This window comes from Trichomycterus rosablanca, chromosome 13 (genome assembly GCF_030014385.1).
Source record: "Trichomycterus rosablanca isolate fTriRos1 chromosome 13, fTriRos1.hap1, whole genome shotgun sequence".
Lineage (NCBI taxonomy): Eukaryota > Metazoa > Chordata > Actinopteri > Siluriformes > Trichomycteridae > Trichomycterus > Trichomycterus rosablanca.
The window spans coordinates 22,112,542-22,133,921 of NC_086000.1; the positions used below are offsets into that span (position 1 = coordinate 22,112,542).

A 21,380-nucleotide genomic window follows, 5' to 3' on the forward strand; every position below is an offset into this window, starting at 1 on the left:
AAGCTCAGTCTCGAATAAGAGTCTTGGCTTATCACTTTTGTGCCAAACTATGAGAGAAAATTATTAACATGTTATGTGCAAGACAAAGGGCAAGCCGTAGCCTAGTGGTTAAGGCACAGGACTAGTAATCCAAAGGTTGCTGGTTCAAGCCCCACCACTGCTAGGTTGCTGCTGTTGGGCCCTTGAGCAAGGCCCTTAACCCTCAGTTGCTCAGACTGTAATGTAAGTCGCTTTGGATGAAGGCGTCTGCTGAAAATGTAAATCCATTTTGGATTACATCATCTACCATACATAATCTTGTCAAAACATTCAGACAATTCAGAGAGATTTTAGTGCGGCAAAGGTGGAAACCACTAATAAATATGCGTGACCCTCGGACTCTGATGGCACTGCATGAGAAACCATCATGCTACTGGCATAATTATTGCCACATGGGCTTAGAAGTACTTCAGAAAACCATTGTCACTTAACACAGTCTACCTCTGCATTTAGAAAGATTAAAAGTCTTTCATGAATTTGATGTAGAAATGCTGCTGAGCTCATCTCAGATCGACCAAATGTCAGTGGAAATTTGATGTGCTCCACGTTTCAGCTTGTTTTTGAGAAAACAGTTCACTGTGCCAAAGACAAGAAGGACCATCCAGTAAAGGTGCAACACCTAACTTCTGCCTTGGCATGGGAGTGCAACGAAGTCCATAGTAATTTACGCAAGATAATGGCAGGCCTTATTCTGCATGTGCCACAGCGGTATATGACTTTGTAGACACAGAGTGCATGGGCTTAACTGGCCTGCCTACAGACCAGATCTGTCTCCTTCTGAAAATGTATGGTGCACAATAAAGAGGAGACTTAGCTAATGATACTCAAAGACTGGAAGTCTTGCATCATTAAAGAATGGGAAATTATTCTAATTGCAAAACTGCAACAATTAGTACCCTCAGTTCCCAAATGATAAAAAGTGTAATTAATAGGAAAGGTGACGTAACAAAGTGTTAAAATGCCTTTGATTTTTCTGATTGTGTTGCAGGCATCAAATTCAAATTTATATTTACAAAATATCTTTAAGCTGGTCAGTGAAAAACTTTTCTTTGAAATATTTTCTTTGTGTATTATGAATGAAAAGAAGAATGAACTTAATTCGTTGCATTTTACAAATGTTTTAACCTCTCTGAAAATGGGGTTTGAAAATGAACTTGCTGCTAATTATTTTCAGTAAGTTGCTGATGTTTTGACCATAAACATGTTACAGTGTAATTAGCCTGGTAAACAAAATCCAGTATAGATAAATTGGTTATTCATTGATTTCTTTTAATTTTATGCATATAAAACAATTATAAACAGATCACCACATAGTGGCATTTCCCAGCGAATCAGACTGGGATTGCGGTGGATGTGACCTGCTTTTGGGTGCGCTGAGGAGCTGAAGGAGGGGGATCCGCACTCAGGATAGAGAAGTAGAACCAGTCCGCTCAGGAGAAACTCACTGCAGTTTGGTACTAAATAGAACAGAACGGTACAAGAAAGAAGAGGAAATGATTTACTTCTGAATTTCAGGTAAACCTGTACTGCATTCATTATCTGACTACACGCATATTATCATAATAAGTATACAAACGCTGCATGGGTTTCAGTGTTGGTTGAGTGTTACTGGGTTGGATTGTTTTCAGATTTGGTTCTTGTTGTGTCTCATTCTCCTAACAATTGAGAAAATGTGTAAAAGTTTGAATTAGAACAACTGCCTATGTGTACAATATGTAAATGTAAAAGTACTGTTACTAGAATGGTTCGGTTAGGCTGTACAGAGAGGAATTAGGACTAAATGCTGTCTATGGTGCTGAAAGAGCAGTGGTCACAATACACTTGCTGTGTTTAGATCTATACTTATATACTTACTTACCTGTTTGTTTGTTTGTTTATTAGGATTTTAACGTCATGTTTTACACTTTTGGTTACATTCATGACAGGAACGCTAGTTATTTATACACAAGATTCATCAGTTCACAAGTTTATATCAAACACAGTCTTGGACAATTTAGTGTCTCCAGTTCACCTCACTTGCATGTGGGAGAAAACGGGAGCACCCGGAGGAAACCCAAGCAGACACGGGGAGAACATGCAAACTCCACACATAAAGGACCCGGACCGCCCCACCTGGGAATTACCTTTTTGCTGTAAGGCGACAGTGCTACCCACTTAGCTACCGTGCCGCTCACTTACTTCTTAAATATATATATATATTGCTTGAATTAAATTGTTTTAAAGAAACTCATTGTATCCTCATGGTGTTTAATAGTAAGAACAAAATACAGACCAGAGCATAACACTGACCTACATATATAATAGTTATTTTTAGGTCAGTATTATGCTCTTGTCTGTATTTTGTTCTTACTATTAAACACCATGAGGATACAATGAGTTTTTTTTAAAACAATTTAATTCAAGCAAGTGTATCATAAGACTAAGAAAACAACAGTTGTAAAACACATTCCTCCTGTTAGTCACATTGTAGACCCACCCCAGACTCTTAACTGCTTACAAGTACAACATGGCACACTCCCTTGAAAAATAGAAAGCATCATATAATACGGTTATGAAGAAAACATCTGTGTAACAGGACGAGGCATGCCTCACCAGTGAGACAGCAGGTGTAGTCCCATCACCACAAGCCCGGGGAGGATGTACCCAATATGCAGGATGCTTAACCATGGCAAAACAATAGTGTGCCTACAGAGCCACACACAGTAGGAAACTACAAAACAAATGGTGGGAAAATAACAGAAATAAATTAAAGAAACAAAAACTGGAGGCCAAATTGGAGAAGCCATTAAACAGATAGGCAAGCACATTAGTGGAGTAGAAAATACCACACTCTATACGCCTACCCAGAAAAGAAAAAGGAAAATTTGCTCTACAGAGACATAAACCAATGCTGTCCCTTGAAAAATCTCAGCTGACCATTACAGGGACACGCACCCAAATGACAACCACATAGAAGATTATTAAAAACCTACCAAGCACTTGGTCCACCACTGTGTGACAATTCATGTATTTGGAGAAAAAAAGATAAAAGAGAGTTTCTTTATTTTAAATGTATTAAATACTGCAGCTTACTCTGTGTATGTTTTAAAGAAGGCTTTATTAAATACATTTAGAATACTGTATTTGGTATTTAACCTTTAAAATTGAAAATGAATCTCCTCACTGTGATAATGCAATTGTGAAGTGTTACAGTGTTCCTTTCTCTTTGCAGGGTATCTGGTAATCCTGCTTTTATTTGAACTGGAAGCAGCAGATATGTTAAAAGTGAACCTGATAGATGTCAACATCCCATCATCCCTTCATCTACAAATATGATTCAGCAACAGAAGCATTTTGCACCAAGTGGAATATAATAAGAATGCATTTCATTTTGTTCTTCTTCCTTCTATTGGTCTGTGCAGCCAGAAACATATATGAGAGGTCAGTGGTACCCAGGGCTGGGTCCCGCTCTGTGGCCCGAATGGATGGTGATATCATCATTGGTGCCCTATTTTCTGTCCACCATCAGCCATCAGCTGAGAACGTGGCTGATAGAACATGTGGTGAGATCAGGGAGCAGTATGGCATTCAGCGGGTAGAAGCCATGTTCCACACTTTAGACAGAATCAATGCTGACCCCTATCTCCTACCCAACATAACACTGGGATGCGAGATTAGGGACTCATGCTGGCACTCATCAGTTGCATTGGAGCAGAGCATTGAGTTTATAAGAGACTCCCTTATTTCAATCCGTGATGATGCTGATGGGTCAAAGTGGTGTATTCATGGAACTCCATCTAATCAGCTTCCTGCTATTAAGAAGCCAATCGCAGGTGTAATTGGACCTGGGTCAAGTTCAGTGGCAATCCAGGTACAGAATCTACTGCAGCTTTTCAACATTCCTCAAATTGCCTACTCAGCCACTAGCATTGATCTGAGTGATAAAACCCTTTATAAGTACTTTCTCCGTGTTGTGCCATCTGACACACTTCAAGCAAGGGCCCTTTTGGACATTGTAAAGCGGTATAACTGGACTTATGTGTCAGCTGTCCACACTGAAGGTAAGTTTAAAAACGTAGGAATTTTCTGCTGATGTTAATAATATTTTGCTGAGGTTAAGTTTAATTATTTTTGCTTCAAAGGTCAACAAAATATAATATTGGCTAGAAGTGACTTTTGGACACAAATATAAACTGTTGTGAACTGTTTTACTTCTTGTAATAGTGACAGAAAATGAAACCTAACACAGTCAGTGCTCAGTTCTTGTATATAGTATTTCTTAATCTGTTTAATTTAACCTAGAAGATTTACTGCTGTTGCCACTGCATGATTTTCACTACTTGGAACTTGCTTATGAATGTAATGCTCTGGAGAATTACAGGATAATTACAGTATTATGTCCACCTGCCATGCTATCGGCAGTGTCTGTCTCTTTCTTGGTGAGAGCTTGAAGTGTGATGTCTCCTAGTTTGACTGATGAGCTTGTCTATCTGCCACCCAGTATTTTAGTTATTAGTTGATTATTATTTAATTAGTTTGTGGCTTTTTAGCCTCAGTCATGTTCAACCTTGATTAAGTATCCTGCAATTGCATTTATATCTTACAATCTTGCGGTCCTCTCCTCAAGGTGATACTTTTTAACTGTCTAGTTACCCTCAAGGGAACTAAGAAATAATAGTAATTTTTATAAATGTTACTTTGTTAGAATTGCCTTTGCAGGAAGCTGATGTAAGACACTTTGTGCTTGTCAATGCAAATGTGTCCTACATAACCCCATGAGCAGTTTGGACAAAAATGCATCAGCCTGTCAAAGCTGCCCAGAAAGTGGTCTTTTTGTAAATGACCACATTTAGGAGGTTATTAAAATGCACACCTTGCCGCTCAGGTGGCGCAGCGGTAAAACACATGCTCTTCACCAGAGTTGAGATCCCGGATACATGGTATCGAAACTCAGCTCTCCCTTCCCTGAAGGCTGGGCAGCTGCATGAACAATGATTGTTCAGATGAGGGGCGGGACTTAGCTGGATGAGGACTCTCTCTCAGACTAGTGCGATTACGCCCTCTGCTGGCTGGTTGGTGGCGCCTGCATGGAGATGGGAAGGAGTGCAGTGAAAGGTTGTGATCCTCCTCCCGTACGCAGTGCTTTGCCACGCTACACTCGTCAAGTGTAGGTGATAAGACGGTTGATTGCTGTGCGTGGAGCAGCTTCGTCAGTCCCAGTCAGGAGCAGGGACCAGCATTAGTGAGAGATTGACTGACAGGTAGAAATTGGATGCTCTAAAGTGGGAGAAAAAGAGGGGTAAAAAAAAAAAAAAAATCACAATCCTGGTGCAAATGTTTTCTTCTTCTCAGTAAAGGAATCTATAATTATATTTAATTTCCGTTTTTATGGCAATGATTGTCATGTAATAGATTAATGTACCTCAGTGATACACAAAAGTTATACCACAAGGTATCCAGATGCCTGCCTGTTTTGTTCAGCTTTGCCCAAAAAGTTACATTGCTGTGTTCATTAACAGGGAACTACGGTGAGAGTGGGATGGATGCTTTTAAGGAGCTGGCATCTCAGGAGGGTTTGTGCATTTCCCACTCTGACAAGATCTACAGCAATGCTGGCGAGAAACAGTTTGACAGGCTACTGAGAAAACTGAGGGAGCGGCTGCCCAAAGCCCGGGTAGTGGTGTGTTTCTGCGAGGGCATGACTGTGCGTGGACTTCTAATGGCCATGAGACGCCTGGGAGTGGCTGGTGAATTCCTGCTAATTGGAAGGTAATTAACATTTCAATTGTGTGAGCTAGATAGTATAAAGATAGTATAGTATAGTATAGTTCACTTGCAGCACATAACCTGAGGCCTTCTGACTTTGACAAGCAAAAATTCTGCTTGCTCAAGTTCCGAACATTGGTAATCTGGTGTAACAGGGCTGGCACAACACGTAATGCCACACATCTGCAATGATAAAAAAAAAACCTATATAACATCTGCAGTCTGCAGTGGAAAAGTGGAAAGAAAAAAAGCAGAATGCAAAAATGAGAACTGAATGTTACAATATGACAGGCTAGTCAGGCCACCTGTGGCATGACCAGCAAGGAGCTGTCTAAACCTGCAGAACCCCCATTCCACACCAATTCAGTTGATTTATAGGTGAATCCAGATTCAGAAAAGGGATGAAACTGCCTCTGGGGCAATCCGTCTCCTAGGGCGAATCTCTTGTGAGGCTCAAAACACAGCGTCACTGGTTTGAGTTCCCAGAAAACAAAAGAATGCTGACAACCCTCATCAGCAAAAAAACTGACCAGACCAAGCAAGTCGGCACCACAGCCTCAGAAAAATGCAAGTGTGCCAACAAAGAAGCTGGCAAAGAAGACAGAGAGTAGCTGAGATATATAGAAAATCTTCCATCTGAAGTGACTTAATGCTTAAAAGGGGCAGGTGACTGTCAATCAAAAGAGATTAATAGATCACAATCAACTGAGCCTCTGTACCTCATCAGTCATCCAAACTACACAGGCACAGGTGATTGCCAACTGAGAGAGGTTGTGCAGAGGGACACGACTCGTAACATGGATCAGCTCATGGATGGCTGCCACCACGTTACACCTGGCAGTAGTGGGGCTTGAGCCAGTGACCTTCCTATTACTAGTCCAGTGCCTTAACCACTAATCTGACTTTTTCCTAATTATTTTTTGTCATGAGGCATAACAAGCCATTTTTAAGTATTCTAGACTGAGCTGCGTACTATGTAAATCACAAAGAAGGCTGTCTGAAGTATCACACCAGCTTTCACATACACAAAAATATAATCTACTGTATGAATCATTTTCCTGTTTGTGCTGGCACATTATAAAAAACCACACGATTTAAAAATACGTTTAATGGATGTAAAACAGCTAGTTTTATATTCATTATGATAACCCATATAATTTGTGACTAAACAATTAATAACATTCTTCAACACATTACTTGCTGCCAGTAAGTCTCTGTGGACTGAAAAAGAGAACATCAACTGGCCAAGGCTGTTCTATTTTGGGTCAAGGACAGTGAGGGTGGCTAATTCAAAACTCTACCGAAAAACAGCAATACAGATCTATACAGAGAAAAAATATGTTCTGTTCTTTCTTGAATAAGTTGATAACATACTCATTCTAACTCAACTTGAAATACTCATTTGATGTTCCACAGTGCTTGACAAACAGTACTATGTTTAGGTTAGGTCTACTTTGCTGCCTCACCCTACAATGGATTGGCACCCTGTCCGGAGTGTTCCTGCTTTGCACACAGTGTTTTCCAGTATATCAGTCTTGCCTGTGACCCTGACCAAGATAAAGCAGTTGACAAAAATGAAAAGTTGTTACAATTTTATTTGGACCAAGTAAAAATCACTGAATATTAGATTGTAAGCCAACAGCCATTTTTATGCAAATAGTGATATAAAAATGTTAGAAAGATTTGTAACTTAATCTTCAGTAAGTTTTTTTTTACTGTGTATGCTTTCTTTGCCCACTTTGATATCATAACACAATCACTGCCTAGAGGTGAATAATTCCTACACCTAAGAATAGGCCATTCCTGGCACACATTATAGAAGGATGCTGTGAGGCAGATGGCTTTGGTAACACTGAGTAGCACCAGAATTATACTTTCTTTAAGCACAAAAACAAAATGATTACTACACTGAAGAGATGTATAAAAAAAGTGATGTTTAGTGATATAAAACTAATTGTCTGTTATTACTTTTGTTGACACTGAATAGTTTTAAATAATTTACATTTACAGCATTTAGCAGACACTGTTAATTCAAAGCAGCTAAAACCTGGGAACAAGTACACCTCAAGCAATTGAGGGCCTTGCACTTTGGTCCGACATTGGCAACTTGGCATTGGTGTGGCTTGAACAAGCAACCATCTGTTCACTAGTTCAGTATCTTAACCACTGATCTATCACCTATAAACAATATTTGATATTACACAATATTTTGTTTTATTTAGTAGACAGCTACCCATCATATCAACCTGACTCCTTTGTTACTTATTAACCAATTAACCAAACATTTTGATTATTTTCTTTTAATCCAGATTACCCAACTAAACACATCCAGGCTTTAAGTCAACAAGATTACCAGAATATGAAGCTTACTCATTTAGAACCTTAAAATGAAGGTACAGGAAACTATGCTACACTCCAGGAAAGTTCATAATTTTTTAAAAACTATATGAGGCTGGAAAGTTACAAAGCCATATTGTACAGTCATTATACTCAAATAAATGAGACTTGAATAGTGCTAAATATACACGTGAGTGGTCAGCTTGCTAAAAAATCTCCAGGGGCTTAGTACCAGCTCATAGTCACAAAAAAACCACAGATGCTCATTGCCTTAGCTAAAGTCAGTGTAGCTGTGATCTGAAAGTAAAAATTCCTCTCAAAGATAAGTTGGATAGTGTTAGGGTCAGGGGTTGAGATATGCAATTTAAGTTCTTCCACACCAAACACAGCTTTGTTAGTGCATTGTCTGTTTTGGTCAGCCAGAACATTGAAAGTCAATTCTTTTTCATACATAAAGGTTTAACTAAATAAACAAATCACAGATTCTACTTTTTGTTGCATTTTACAAAAATTCTGGAAATGGTATTGGTAGAAAGAAAGAATTATTAGCTAAAGCGTTTTAGCTTTACAGGGCAGAAATAAGTCTGTGCAATCATTCTTATTAAGCTTGTAATAAACTAGGCCAATTCACTTGAGGATATCTAGATGTTATGCTCATATTGCTTATGTGTTGCAGGTGTGAGTCTGAGAAAAAAGCTGGCAGTAATTAGTGAACTAATTAAACTCTGTGTGATCTGCCTACTTTAGTGATGGCTGGGCAGACAGAGACGAGGTGGTGGAGGGCTACGAACAGGAAGCTGTGGGGGGCATCACCATGAAGCTCCAGACTGAGGAAGTCACATCTTTTGATAATTACTTCTTGAAATTAAAGCTCAATTCGAACACCAGGAATCCGTGGTTTGCTGAGTTTTGGCAACACAGATTTCAATGTCGCATCCCTGGTCACCCACAGGAGAACAAAAACTACAGGAAAAACTGCTCAGGTGAGACCAGTTTTTATATATATCTGGATATAGTTTCAGGTAAAATAACTGTGCAAACAAATACCATAGGTACATCCTTTGTAATTACTGACTTTACTGAATTACTGAAAATATTACATATTTTCTTCTTTTCCGATGTACGTATAATTTCTCTGCTGACTCAAAAGATGATTTAGGTAATTAAGTTATACATTATTCATACACATTTGCTTAAATTTGATGTACAGATATCTTTTTACCATGTTTGATATACATTTTATTTTCCCATTTTAATTTTGCTGAAAGCTGAAAACAAACCAATCAAGTTACATTTAAAACAAATATAAATATGAACATATGAACATGCATGTTATTCACATATCACTTTTGTTACCTTTCAGTTTAGATCATTAAGTTTTCATTCTTTTTAGTTATTTTAATACTGTAAGTTCAGCTGCTATAAAGTTTGTAATCTTTTTTTGCATTATGCTATAATTATTGCTGATGTTTGGGTCTTTAGAAATGCCTAGTAGCCTGTTCATCTACATGCATCTCTACAGTGTTTCTTTGAAGGTCTCTTGAAATTTGCTTTCATTAAGGCAATGTTTAGATGAACTGGAGCAGACTCACGCTTGGTGTGCATTTCATAGAACAAAACACCTCTTTCACCCATGTATGAAATCTTGCTTACAGAAGGTTAAAAGCCTTTTAGTTCTACTGCATGTTAAATAAACATTACACGTCACACCTAAAATCATTGACACTAAAAGCACAGAAACAAATACAATTGTTGAATGTTTATAGTGACAGTCATAGTCTGCTGTTTTATTATTTTTCTGTTTAGAGCTACAACATGGTAAGTAAATGCTTCTAAATGAACAGCTTGAAGGCACTTTATTTACTTTATTTATATTCACTTTACAGTATAACAAGAGGTCAACTGATATCACTCAAACATGTACAGTGTAAACCACAAACTTTAAACTGTTGTATCATTATGGTAATGAGTATAGGTTTGCCATTACTGTTGACTGTTGCTGACTATCGTAGCAATAAGAATACAGTACAACTAAGAATAAAATATATCGGTAGACCTCTAATATATACAACGTTATTGGGAACTTCAGTAATAAACTGTGCACTTTGACATATATTATTTTAATCCCAATAACATTCACTTTAATTCTGACCCCCCCACTGGCTTTGCTGCATGTAAGGAAACTTCTGTGCAATCATGCACTTTTGGTTTGTGGCCACAATAAATCCTTAAAAGCGTAATTTGTCTATTACTTTTTTACTTTCCAAAAAAGAATCCTACATTTATAAATCCTGTTAGGATCATCATCGATAAGAGTCTGTATGACTATGACTCAGAATGACTTTACTCATATACAAAACACCAGTGCTGCCATTTACTCAATGTTATAGCCTGTTAATAAAACATTGTAATCATATTCTAATAATATTAGAATTTCTATTACTATTATACTGTTTAAGTTATGAGTTTTTTTTATTTATGACACTTTTTTTGTAAGATTAGTTTTTTTGGCCCTTATGAAGGCTATTTCCATACAGCATGTCTCACTTAAGGCTGCATTATTGCTTGCTGCAACTCAAATATGAACCAGTCTCTCCAGGAATTTGCAATGCAAGATTTAACCAAATTCATGCCGTACCCTCAATGTTTATTTAGTTTCTACAATTCATGTGTACGTCAGCTGGAATTGACATAACAATAGTTAAAGTAAGTGTGTAGGATAAGTCATGGATAATACAGACAAAAGATCAAGCCAATATAACTACATTTTATATTACTGCTAGGTGCACAAAGTTGTGATTTCTGAAATATAGGGTAAATACTATTCAACCGTGTCAGCCACTATCACACATGTTGTCCTTGCTTAAAAATAACTAAATAGAGCTGCAAATTTTGAGAAAGGCAAGATCAATGAACAAAAAAACAAACAAAAAAAAAAGACTGCAGGATCCTGGTGGGACTGATAAGCATAGGGTATGAAGGAGGTAGGTTATAAAATAAGGTGGAAGTTGTGTGATAACTTGTAGCCAACTTGCTTCAATATTTAGCGTTAGTATTTTTTTTCTGCCAGCCAACCATCAACAGCTTAAAATGCTTCATGCTAGCTTGGTACAGATCATTAGGCAGTATGCTAATAGGGTGTCCTTTGACACATCTCTGTTACGGGTACTGAAGAAAATCAGGAGAAATGGCAGGAACTGTAACCTATTTATTTTTTTGCTTAATTGCTATGATTAATTTTACTAATTTATGTTACTAATTCAATAACTAGTTTAATACTAAATGACAGTCTTTTATTCTGTTAACCAGCATGGTTTTATAGTTTTAGACATTTTTACTTTTTATTCTTCGTTGCCCATAGCTTTAAATGAATTCTGGGTCGTTGGACACTCTATTATTTATTTGACTCCACGCTACACTGTGCATAAGAGTGTAATGTGATTTGCCGTTTGCTGAATTGTGTGGCTACATGGATGCCTTTATGCACTGGTTTAATTGAGTAAAGTATGTAACTTATGAATGTTGGTGATTTTTCTGGATGATGCTGAATTTAAACAGAAACTGCCAAACCAAACCAAAAAACAATAACATTCTATCTGGCCTGATTGTATCTGCAGGTTATGAAAATCTAGAGGAAAATTACGTACAAGACAGTAAGATGGGTTTTGTCATCAATGCCATCTATGCCATGGCTCATGGCCTGCATGACATGCATCAGCACCTGTGTCATGGCTCTGAGGGTCTGTGTGAAGCCATGGACCCCATTGATGGCAGCAAACTGCTGGAATTCCTTCTCAAAACCTCTTTTTCTGGAGTATCTGGTGAGGATGTGTGGTTTGATGAGAATGGAGATTCACCAGGCAGGTCAGTCTTACTTATCCCAGACATTACTCAACTTGTGTATTTCAAATGTAAGATTAATTAGGTCCATTTATTATAATTATAATTACAGTTTAGAAAATGATCACTATGGTTTATACTGACTGAGTCCTGTTCTGTTATGCTCTCTTAGGTATGATATTATGAATCTGCAGTATGTGGAGCCTGGTGTATATGACTACATCAATGTGGGTTCATGGCATGAAGGTGTCCTGAGTATTGATGATTATATGATCCAGATGAACCGGAGTAAAATGGTTCGCTCAGTTTGCAGTGAGCCCTGTTCTAAGGGAGAAATAAAGGTGAATCTAATTCTTTATTAAAACTCATTGTAATAGACTGTCCAAAAGAACTGTATTAGAATTGTATGAGATTGTATTCTGTATTATTGATACATACTACTTTTTGGTTTCTGAACATGTGGGAATTTATAATATTATAAAAAAATAAAAAAAATAATTCAACTTTTATCAGTTAACATTTTCATTACCAATTTTATTGATGATACTGATGGCATATTGTACAGGGATGGTATATAGCCAGTGCCATCTCTTTAGCTCTGTCTCTGTCATAAATTAAATTTATGTGATATGAAATATATTTTGTACACATGTATGCATATACACATTGTCATAGGACAGTACAGTATCTGTGGGTGTGTTATTGCATGGAAATATTGAGACCATTGCTCTATTTTTTATTCAACCCAATGTCTTACAGCTGGTTCCTCCTCTTTATCTCTTCAGGTAATCAGGAAGGGAGAGGTGAGCTGCTGCTGGATCTGCACTGCCTGTAAGGATAATGAGTACGTACAGGATGAATTCACCTGCAGGGCCTGTGAGCTTGGCTGGTGGCCGGATAAGGAGCTGCAAGGTAGAGTAGTCTTCTGTCTTCTGTTTTAGCTTTTATCCTAAAAAGGAGGTGTTAAGTGCATCTGTACATTTATCTGTATATAAAAACAGGAATAGTCAGTTGTTTTGAAAATTAACATTTATTTTTACTAACCATTTTATCTGGGTCTTAATGGGTCAGGTGCCACTCAGAACACTGGGTGCTACACAGGAATACAGTCTGGATTTATTGCAATGCAACAGTTACACACCCTTTTATTTACTCACTCCTAAAATTGGGGGGGGGGGGACATGCCAGACTCCTTACACAGACATACCTTTCACTTCATAATTAAAGTAAAACATTCTGGGTTAGACTAAGCCTTGGCAGTTTTATACAGCTGATTTTTATTGTAAGGTCAACAATTAATAACCCTAAAATTAAATAAACCTATATAGTCTTTACTTTAAAATCCAAACAATATAAAGAATAACTGAGTAATACAGAGTCCTACATTCTGTTTTAGCTGTTTGAGAAGCGAGCTTTGTCCTATTTTCAAAAGGTTTCCCATGACACCTGAAGGCCATTTATCATTTTTACTCGCTCTCCTAGTGTACTTGTGACAGACCTACTTAATTCCCTACTTCTCTGACCTCTTTTCAAAGGCCCGGTGATGTTTAATGTCATAAAACACTAAGCTGTTCTTGCTATATTTTTGCATACTGGTCCAACACGTGATGACTACACATGTCTTGTTAGATGGCTCTTGCATTTTAAAAAACAGATAAAATGAGTACATCCTTTAATTTATTAAATTAATAAATACAGTACTATGAATGATACAATAATTGTGCCATATTAAAAATAAATATTCTATGGGGTTTCTTGTGAATAGTACATTTAATTTTAATCTTGATTACATTTCAATCACACAGAATAGCTGGTGGATGCTGTATCAGTTTACATGCCACAGACTTTTCTCTCCCATTTGGCTCGGTTCTGTCATACAGCCGGTCCCTAAGTGGAGAGTCTGTTTATTTTTAGTTGAACTGGAAACCTACTTTTGCACTTGGTGCATTAGAGAGCTGGTCACACTCAAATGGTCAGTTTTACAGCAGAAAAAGTCAGTCCAACTACTTTGCTTTTGTCCTTTCTCTATATATTTCTTTATAAATTCATGGTAACTGTGTATGTTCAGCTAATTTGTTTTTTAAGCGTAGTAATCTATTGGTATAAAATATTTATAGCTCTGCTCTATTCATGTTTCATTAGGTAGTGAAGAGTAACACATTATATTTTACTACTATTCTTATAAATAAAGAATGTTTTAGTAACATTTACACAGTACAACACTGAAAGATATCTGCACTTTGTCATTTTTTACTTGTCTAACATTTACTATTATTACAAAACAGTTTAAATTATAAAATTACAGTCTAATGTCACCTTATATTATTCAACAAATTAAAATGTACTTTTTGAACCACTTTTTTTTTTTTTTTACAAATCATGCATTGCATGATTGTGGGGGGCAATTGTATGTGGATGTAAATAAAAACATGTCTTTAAAACTATCTTGGACTTAGCATGGCACAGTGTGGTCTGGGGACCTGAGTTAAATTTTTAACATTGATTATTACCTGTAAGGAGTTATTTTGTATGTTATCCCCGTTTCTTGTGGGTTTCTCCTTGATACTTCTCTCAGTACAACAGAAGGTGTACTGGCTGCACTTAATTGCCTGTAGTTGTGAGGGAGTGAGTGAGTGTCCTGTGCTTTACGTTTCGTGGTTGTCAGACCCACTATTAGCCTGACAAGGAAAAGAATTTTGTAAAAAAAAAAAAGCAAAAAAAAAAAAAAAAAGAACCTATAGAGCTTTTGACATCCAAAAAGAACTTGTTAAGCACTTTGAGTTGTCTAGTCAACTTAACGGGCAATGACCTGCTTCCTTGCTTCAGTAACTAAAACAATTACTTTCATTTTCAAACAACATGTTTGTTGTTTATCCTTGTTTTCACAGGCTGTGAACCGCTTCCTCTGCATTATTTGGAGTGGAGTCATGCTGAGTCAATTGCAGCAGTGGTCTTCTCTTGTCTGGGTATCCTGGTAACCAGCTTCGTCACCTTCGTCTTTATCCTGTACAGAGACACACCTGTGGTCAAATCCTCCAGTCGAGAGCTGTGCTATATTATACTTGCTGGCATCTTTCTTGGCTATATCTGCCCTTTTACTCTTATAGCCAAGCCTACAGTGGCCTCTTGCTATCTTCAGCGTCTCTTGGTGGGACTTTCAGCCTCAATGTGCTATTCGGCGCTGGTCACCAAGACCAACCGAATTGCCCGCATCTTGGCTGGCAGCAAAAAGAAGATCTGCACACGCAAGCCGCGCTTTATGAGCGCCTGGGCTCAGGTGGTCATCGCCTTTGTCCTCATCAGTTTACAGCTTACACTGGAGATCACACTTATCATCTTGGAACCCCCAGCACCCATCAAGTTCTACCCGAGCATCAGGGAGGTCTATCTTATCTGTAACACCAGCAATACAGGCATGGTGGCACCACTGGGCTACAACGGCCTTCTCATTCTCAGCTGCACCTACTATGCTTTCAAAACCCGCAATGTGCCAGCCAACTTCAACGAAGCAAAGTACATCGCCTTCACCATGTACACCACCTGCATCATCTGGCTAGCTTTTGTGCCCATCTACTTTGGCTCCAACTACAAAATCATCACCACATCCTTCTCCGTGAGCTTAAGTGTAACTGTGGCTCTGGGCTGCATGTTTACACCAAAGATGTACATAATTATTGCTAAACCAGAGAGAAACGTGCGGAGTGCCTTTACCACCTCAGACGTTGTCCGCATGCACGTGGGTGATGGCAAAATCACCTGCAGGAGCAACAGCCTGCTCAACATGCTAAAACGCAAGAAGAACCCTTCAGGAAATGCAAAGTAAGTGAATACAGTTCAGCAGCAGAAGCCTAGCCTTTTTTAAGCCTGTTGCATGAGCACCCATGAGCCCAGTCTTTTAATTCATGTTTCACTCCAGACATTCAGGTCATGTCATTTCCAGGGCATCCTTCAATTAACAGCTTTCACAGACGTCTTAGATTTACAGTAGAACTGCAATTAAAAACTGGATACCCCTGGGTGTCTCAGCACAAGTGTCGATAAAGGCTTTGCTCTATAAATGACTGTTACAGTTTGTGAGCCCTTTGGATTTAGATGGATTTCTTAATTATTCATTCATAAAATGGGGTCTTATTTTAAACTAAGTCTTATTTAAAATAATGATTCACAGTGTAGCCTAAAAAACATTTTATAAAAAAAAATGTCAAGCTCATAATTTGACCAAAAATCAGGTGTTGTCATTTAAAGAGCTCTTACTGGAGGAACGGGCTTTACAATTACCTTTTACATATAAAAGAGACACATCAAAATGTAAGATGTTAGGCAAAGTAACTAACTCTGAAAGATAAAATTCCACAGTAAAAGCATGACAAAATGGGGAGTCTTCATAACTGCTGCGATTATGACGTCTGGTTGATGGCATCTGCACAGAGACAGGGGTTAATGAGGATTGGTGTTTTACTCTCTGTGCATGATACTGATCTCCATATAAACCCTCATTGTGCAGGAGTGGAGGTTAGTAGCATTAGAGGAAGTAAAATGGGTAATTGGGCTAAACTACACTGTGTTCCAAATTATTATGCAAAAAGTGTTTAGGAGTGATAAGGTAAGAATTTTTTTGTTTGTCAGTTAAACTCATTGATGGTGATGTGTGTCAGGGCTCTTTATATCACTGAAAGCAATTGCAGACACCTGTGCTAATTAGTTTGGCAGGTGTGTCCAATTAAAGGCAAGACTACTTAAGAAGGCTGTCCCACATTATTAAGCAGCCTACATTTTCAGCCAAAATGGGAAAGAAAAAGTATGTGTCGGCTGCTGAGAAACAACAAATTGTGGAGTGTTTAGGTCAAGGCATGACTACAATCAACATTGCCAAGACACTTCATCGTGATCATCGCACAATCAAGAAGTATGTAGCTGATTCAGAGCACACACGTGTGCGTGCTGATAAGGGAAAATTGAGGACTCTTTCCAACAGGCAATTACGTCAGGTTAAAAGAGCAGCTGCAAAAATGCCTTGTCATAGCAGCAGACAAGTTTTTGAAACTGCTGGTGCCTCCAACGTCCCCCGAACAACAAGATGCAGGGTCCTTCAGAGGTTTGCAGCTGTGCGTAAGCCATCCTGTCGACCTCCTCTATCCACTGCACACAAGCAGAAACGGCTCCAGTGGGCCAAACAATACATGAAGACTGACTTCAAAACTGTTTTGTTCACCGATGAGTGCCGTGCAACGCTCGATGGTCCAGATGGATGGAGTGGAGGATGGCTGGTTGATGGACACCCCATGCAAACAAGGCTACGGCGCCAACAAGGAGGAGGTGGAGTAATGTTTTGGGCTGGAATCATGGGGAGAGAGATTGTCGGCCCCTTTAGGATCCCTGAAGGGGTAAAGATGACCTCCATAATGTATGTGGAGTTTCTCAAACAGCACTTCCTGCCATGGTTCAAGAAGAAGAACCGTGCATTCCGCAGCAAGATCATTTTCATGCATGATAATGCACCGTCTCATGCTGCAAAGAACACATCTGCATCTCTGGCTGCTATGGGCATAAAAGGGGACAAACTTATGGTGTGGCCCCCATGCTCCCCTGACCTCAACCCCATTGAGAACCTCTGGAGCATCATCAAAAGGAGTGTCTATGATGGCGGGAGGCAGTTCACATCTAAGCAACAGCTCTGGGAGGGTATTCTGTCCTCATGCAAAACAATTGAAGCAGATACCATCCAAAACCTGACAAATTCAATGGACGAGAGAGTTCAGAAGCTCCTTTCGAACAAGGGGTCCTATGTGCAAATGTAACATCACCTAGAATAAACTTTTGACTTGAAAACTGTTTGATTTCAGTTTGTAATAACCTGCTAATGCTTATAATTTCACAAATGAAAATTTTTTTGTTCTTTATAAAAATGAAAAGGTTGAAAACTCTGCTGTGCATAATAATTTGGAACATGCATTTTGAGTGCATTTTGAGTGTTTTATTTTTTTAAAAATAAACTGTTATCATTGGCAGTTTGTTCAAAAACCTTTCAATTGTACTCTAATAGTTGATGACTGGAAAATTACAATGACTGCAATTCATATAGGTAATTTTGGAAAATCTGAGAAAATATTATTTGCATAATAATTTGGAACACAGTGTAGACTGGGAAGAAAATTGAGAAAAATGCAATTTTGGTCTATGGTCAGATGAATTGGTACTAGAACCATGATCTATGGTCAGATGAAATTAAAATGAAACATAAAACATATGTTTTGGGAACATTTTAAATGCAGAGGTTCCATTAATTGTACCACATGTGGTTTTGTTAAAAATATGTATTAATAAGTGATTTAGTTTTGTCTAAATCTGTTTGTTTAAGTTGATTTACCAAAATGTGACTACAAAAATATGTAACTACGTACACTTTTTTTTTTTTTTACAAGAAACTCAAACCATTTCCACTGCACTCTGAATCTATAATCAAAATCTTTAATTAAGGCATAAAAAGTACAATTGTCCTTTATTAAATTAAACACAATGTGTTTTTTCTATTATTATTTTATTATAAACTGTACATGTTCTAAATCATTTCAATTCTGCTTAACATCTTTATTGACCTTACTTTGTGCACAGATGCACAGTCACACTTGAACATCCTCTAATTTTTGACAAATTATTTCACCCTGTTAGAAATGGGTGTGACAGAAACAATTGAAGTTGGAGAGTGTCCACATACTTTTGTGTGAAAAATGTAGACCAAATCAAAATTCATATCATTTCAAAGGGTCAACAAACTTTTTCTTGTTACTGTATTTATGCTAGTATTAATGTGTGTAGTAATTAGTACCTGTTATATTAGAAATGTGATATTATAAGAAAATACAATTTCTGGTAAAATGAAGTGACAGTAATTTTTACATGAACCAGAAATGTTGTTCTTGTGCTCACTTTTCTTGGTTCCTGTGAAATAACTGCCGTCTTTATTTCATTCATAGTTCTAATGGCAAGTCTGTGTCATGGTCTGAACCAGGTTCAAGACATCCTCCGAAAGGAGAACACATGTGGCACAGACTGTCTGTTCATGTGAAGAAGCAGGAGCCCGGCTCCAATCAGATGGCTGTCATCAAACCTCTAACTAATACCTACCATGACACAGGCCTGGAGTTTTCAGACCTAAGTACCAAAACTCTATACAATGTAGCTGAGGAGGATGAGGGTGACCTGGTCCGATATAATCCCCCAGTCAGCCCTCATCTGACTGATCACATGCGGTCATCTGTTTTTGAGCCTGTGAAAGAGATAAATACAAAGCAGGAATTTTATACTCCAGAGCAGCACCTGCCACAGAAAAGTGTTTTTCCACAGCAAGTCATTGCAGACCACTTTCAGCGAGTGGTGGCCAAGTTAAACTCCAGCATGCCTGATCTGGATGATATTATTAGTTTATCTGAGCCAGAAAGTGCAGTGATGCTACCTTATCGGCCCCTTGTAATGCAAACCGAGAAGCCGAAGCTGAGCCATTATACAAAAAATCCAGCCTCCTTAGAGGAGGAGGAGTTGGACATGGACAGTGAACAGTTTGGACTCCTTCATGGCTACATGTATGACAATGCGCAAATTCATGATGATGAAGAGTTGGTGCAGACTAAGTTAGCAATGGAGGACACACTTGCTCTCATGCCACCCTCCCCCTTCAGGGACTCAGTTGGCTCAGTAAGCCAAATCCCAAACTCCCCGTTGTCTGAGTCTATCCTGTGCACCCCACCAAGTGTGATGTATGCGTCTGTTATCCTCGAAGACTACAAACAAAGCTTCTCTACTCTGTAAATAAGTTGGGGGTACTTGTTTAAGCCTGAATAGAATATATGTATTTATAAATTAGTATTTATAAAAAAAAGTATTTTCTCACCATCTGAGATATTCTGAAAGAAACTGGCTAAAAATATACCAGACATACAAACACCTTATTTTCCTCTTTTTTCTCATATTTATTTGTAATGAATTGAAATTGTAAAAAAACATTGTTTTAAAATTAGAAAATGTAATGTGCAATAATTAAGTGAACTGTAGTATCACATCATTAGATATTTTAGAATAATTTTATATGCAGTAATTGAAGTAAATATATATATTTGACAAGTACAGTCAAATATAAGAAGTACATCTTTATTTGTCAATATATGTTTGTAGTTGTATTTTGTACATTTGTATGTGTGAACTGCGAGTGCTTAAAAACCACAGATAAGCTTTTATGTTTATTCTATCATTAAGTTATTTATTATAAACATGAATGTAAGTTAAATAATCATAACCTCACAGTATACCTGTGGTACTCAGACACAAGATGCTTGTGGGCTGCAAGACTGCAAGATACAGTCTTGAAAGATTTGGGTCTATGGCTCTTGTACTTATCAGTAATTGTGAAGTGTTATTAATGTCCACGGTTTGAACCCTGCAAACTTAACACATTTGACTGCTGATATCTTTTCACTTAGAGTGGTTTACCATCAAATAAACCTCATGTTGTGCTCACAGTGGAATCAGAGAGCTATAGTTTTTGTCATTTTGCTAAGGGAAAGTGGGCATTTATCATAATTAATCTCTTATGAAGGTGAGCAGCACTGTTGCCTCACAGAAGGTCCTGGGTTCGATTCCCTGGTGGAGCAGTCCAGGTCCTTTCTGTGTGGAGTTTGCATGTTCTCCCCGTGTCTGCGTGGGTTTCCTCCAGAAGCTCCGGTTTCCTCCCACACTCCAAAGACGGGCAAGTGAGGTCGATTGGAAATACAAAATTGTCCATGACTGTGTTTGACATTAAAGACTTGAACTGATGAATCTTCTGTAACCAGTAATTACCTGTCCTGTCATGAATGTAACCAAAGCGTGTAAAACATGATGTTAAAATCCTAATGAATGCATAAATAAACCCTCTTATGCGATAATAGCGATAATAACTTTTTGACATAAATTACAATAAAATTGGTTTTGCTTTCCAAATCTACTACTATTTCATAGTTACATTCATTAGAGCCACATTTTAAAATTGAAGAGCCCCATGTGGCCCTCAAGCCATAGTCTGAGTACAACTGGATTAGACTAATATCCTGTAAATTCAAAACATTGCTTTGCATATCAGACATATTTACAAATATATTTTCTATAGAATTTAAAAAGCACTCCTGCCAGAGCCACCGACAGCATTTTTTAGAATGTAGCTTAAATCAAATCTAAATTGTAGATATTCAGCATTAAAACATGATCCTTAAAGTTATGCTTATACAGATATGTATCATGTCATATATTTAAGGAATATTGTCATTTTTTTTGGTCAGTTGTAGATATTAATTCTTACTTCTATTGTATAAGATTTTTATCCAATTTTCCAAGTCCAATTGTGTTTTGTTTGAAATCATATCTAAAGGTGCTTGATGCTTGTTTGTTTC

General features: G+C 37.8%; 1 protein-coding gene across 1 annotated transcript; it reads left to right on the forward strand.

Annotated features, from left to right (window-relative positions):
• Positions 1-3,316: 3,316 nt before the first annotated feature.
• Positions 3,317-19,788, forward strand: grm1b (glutamate receptor, metabotropic 1b). Its single transcript, XM_063007949.1, has 8 exons — positions 3,317-4,079; positions 5,538-5,787; positions 8,869-9,104; positions 11,739-11,985; positions 12,134-12,302; positions 12,747-12,873; positions 14,850-15,780; positions 18,936-19,788. The coding sequence occupies exons 1-8, from the start codon at positions 3,317-3,319 to the stop codon at positions 19,765-19,767; spliced, it is 3,555 nt and encodes a 1,184-aa protein (XP_062864019.1). The 3' UTR covers positions 19,768-19,788.
• Positions 19,789-21,380: the final 1,592 nt, after the last annotated feature.

Bases quoted from the DNA above. Each gene is read 5' to 3' on its own strand.
- grm1b (XM_063007949.1), top strand. From the start codon at position 3,317: ATGTCAACATCCCATCATCCCTTCATCTACAAATATGATTCAGCAACA. The intron at 5,788-8,868 runs GTAATTAACATT...TGCCTACTTTAG, and splicing joins GAATTCCTGCTAATTGGAAG to TGATGGCTGGGCAGACAGAG. The intron at 11,986-12,133 runs GTCAGTCTTACT...ATGCTCTCTTAG, and splicing joins AATGGAGATTCACCAGGCAG to GTATGATATTATGAATCTGC.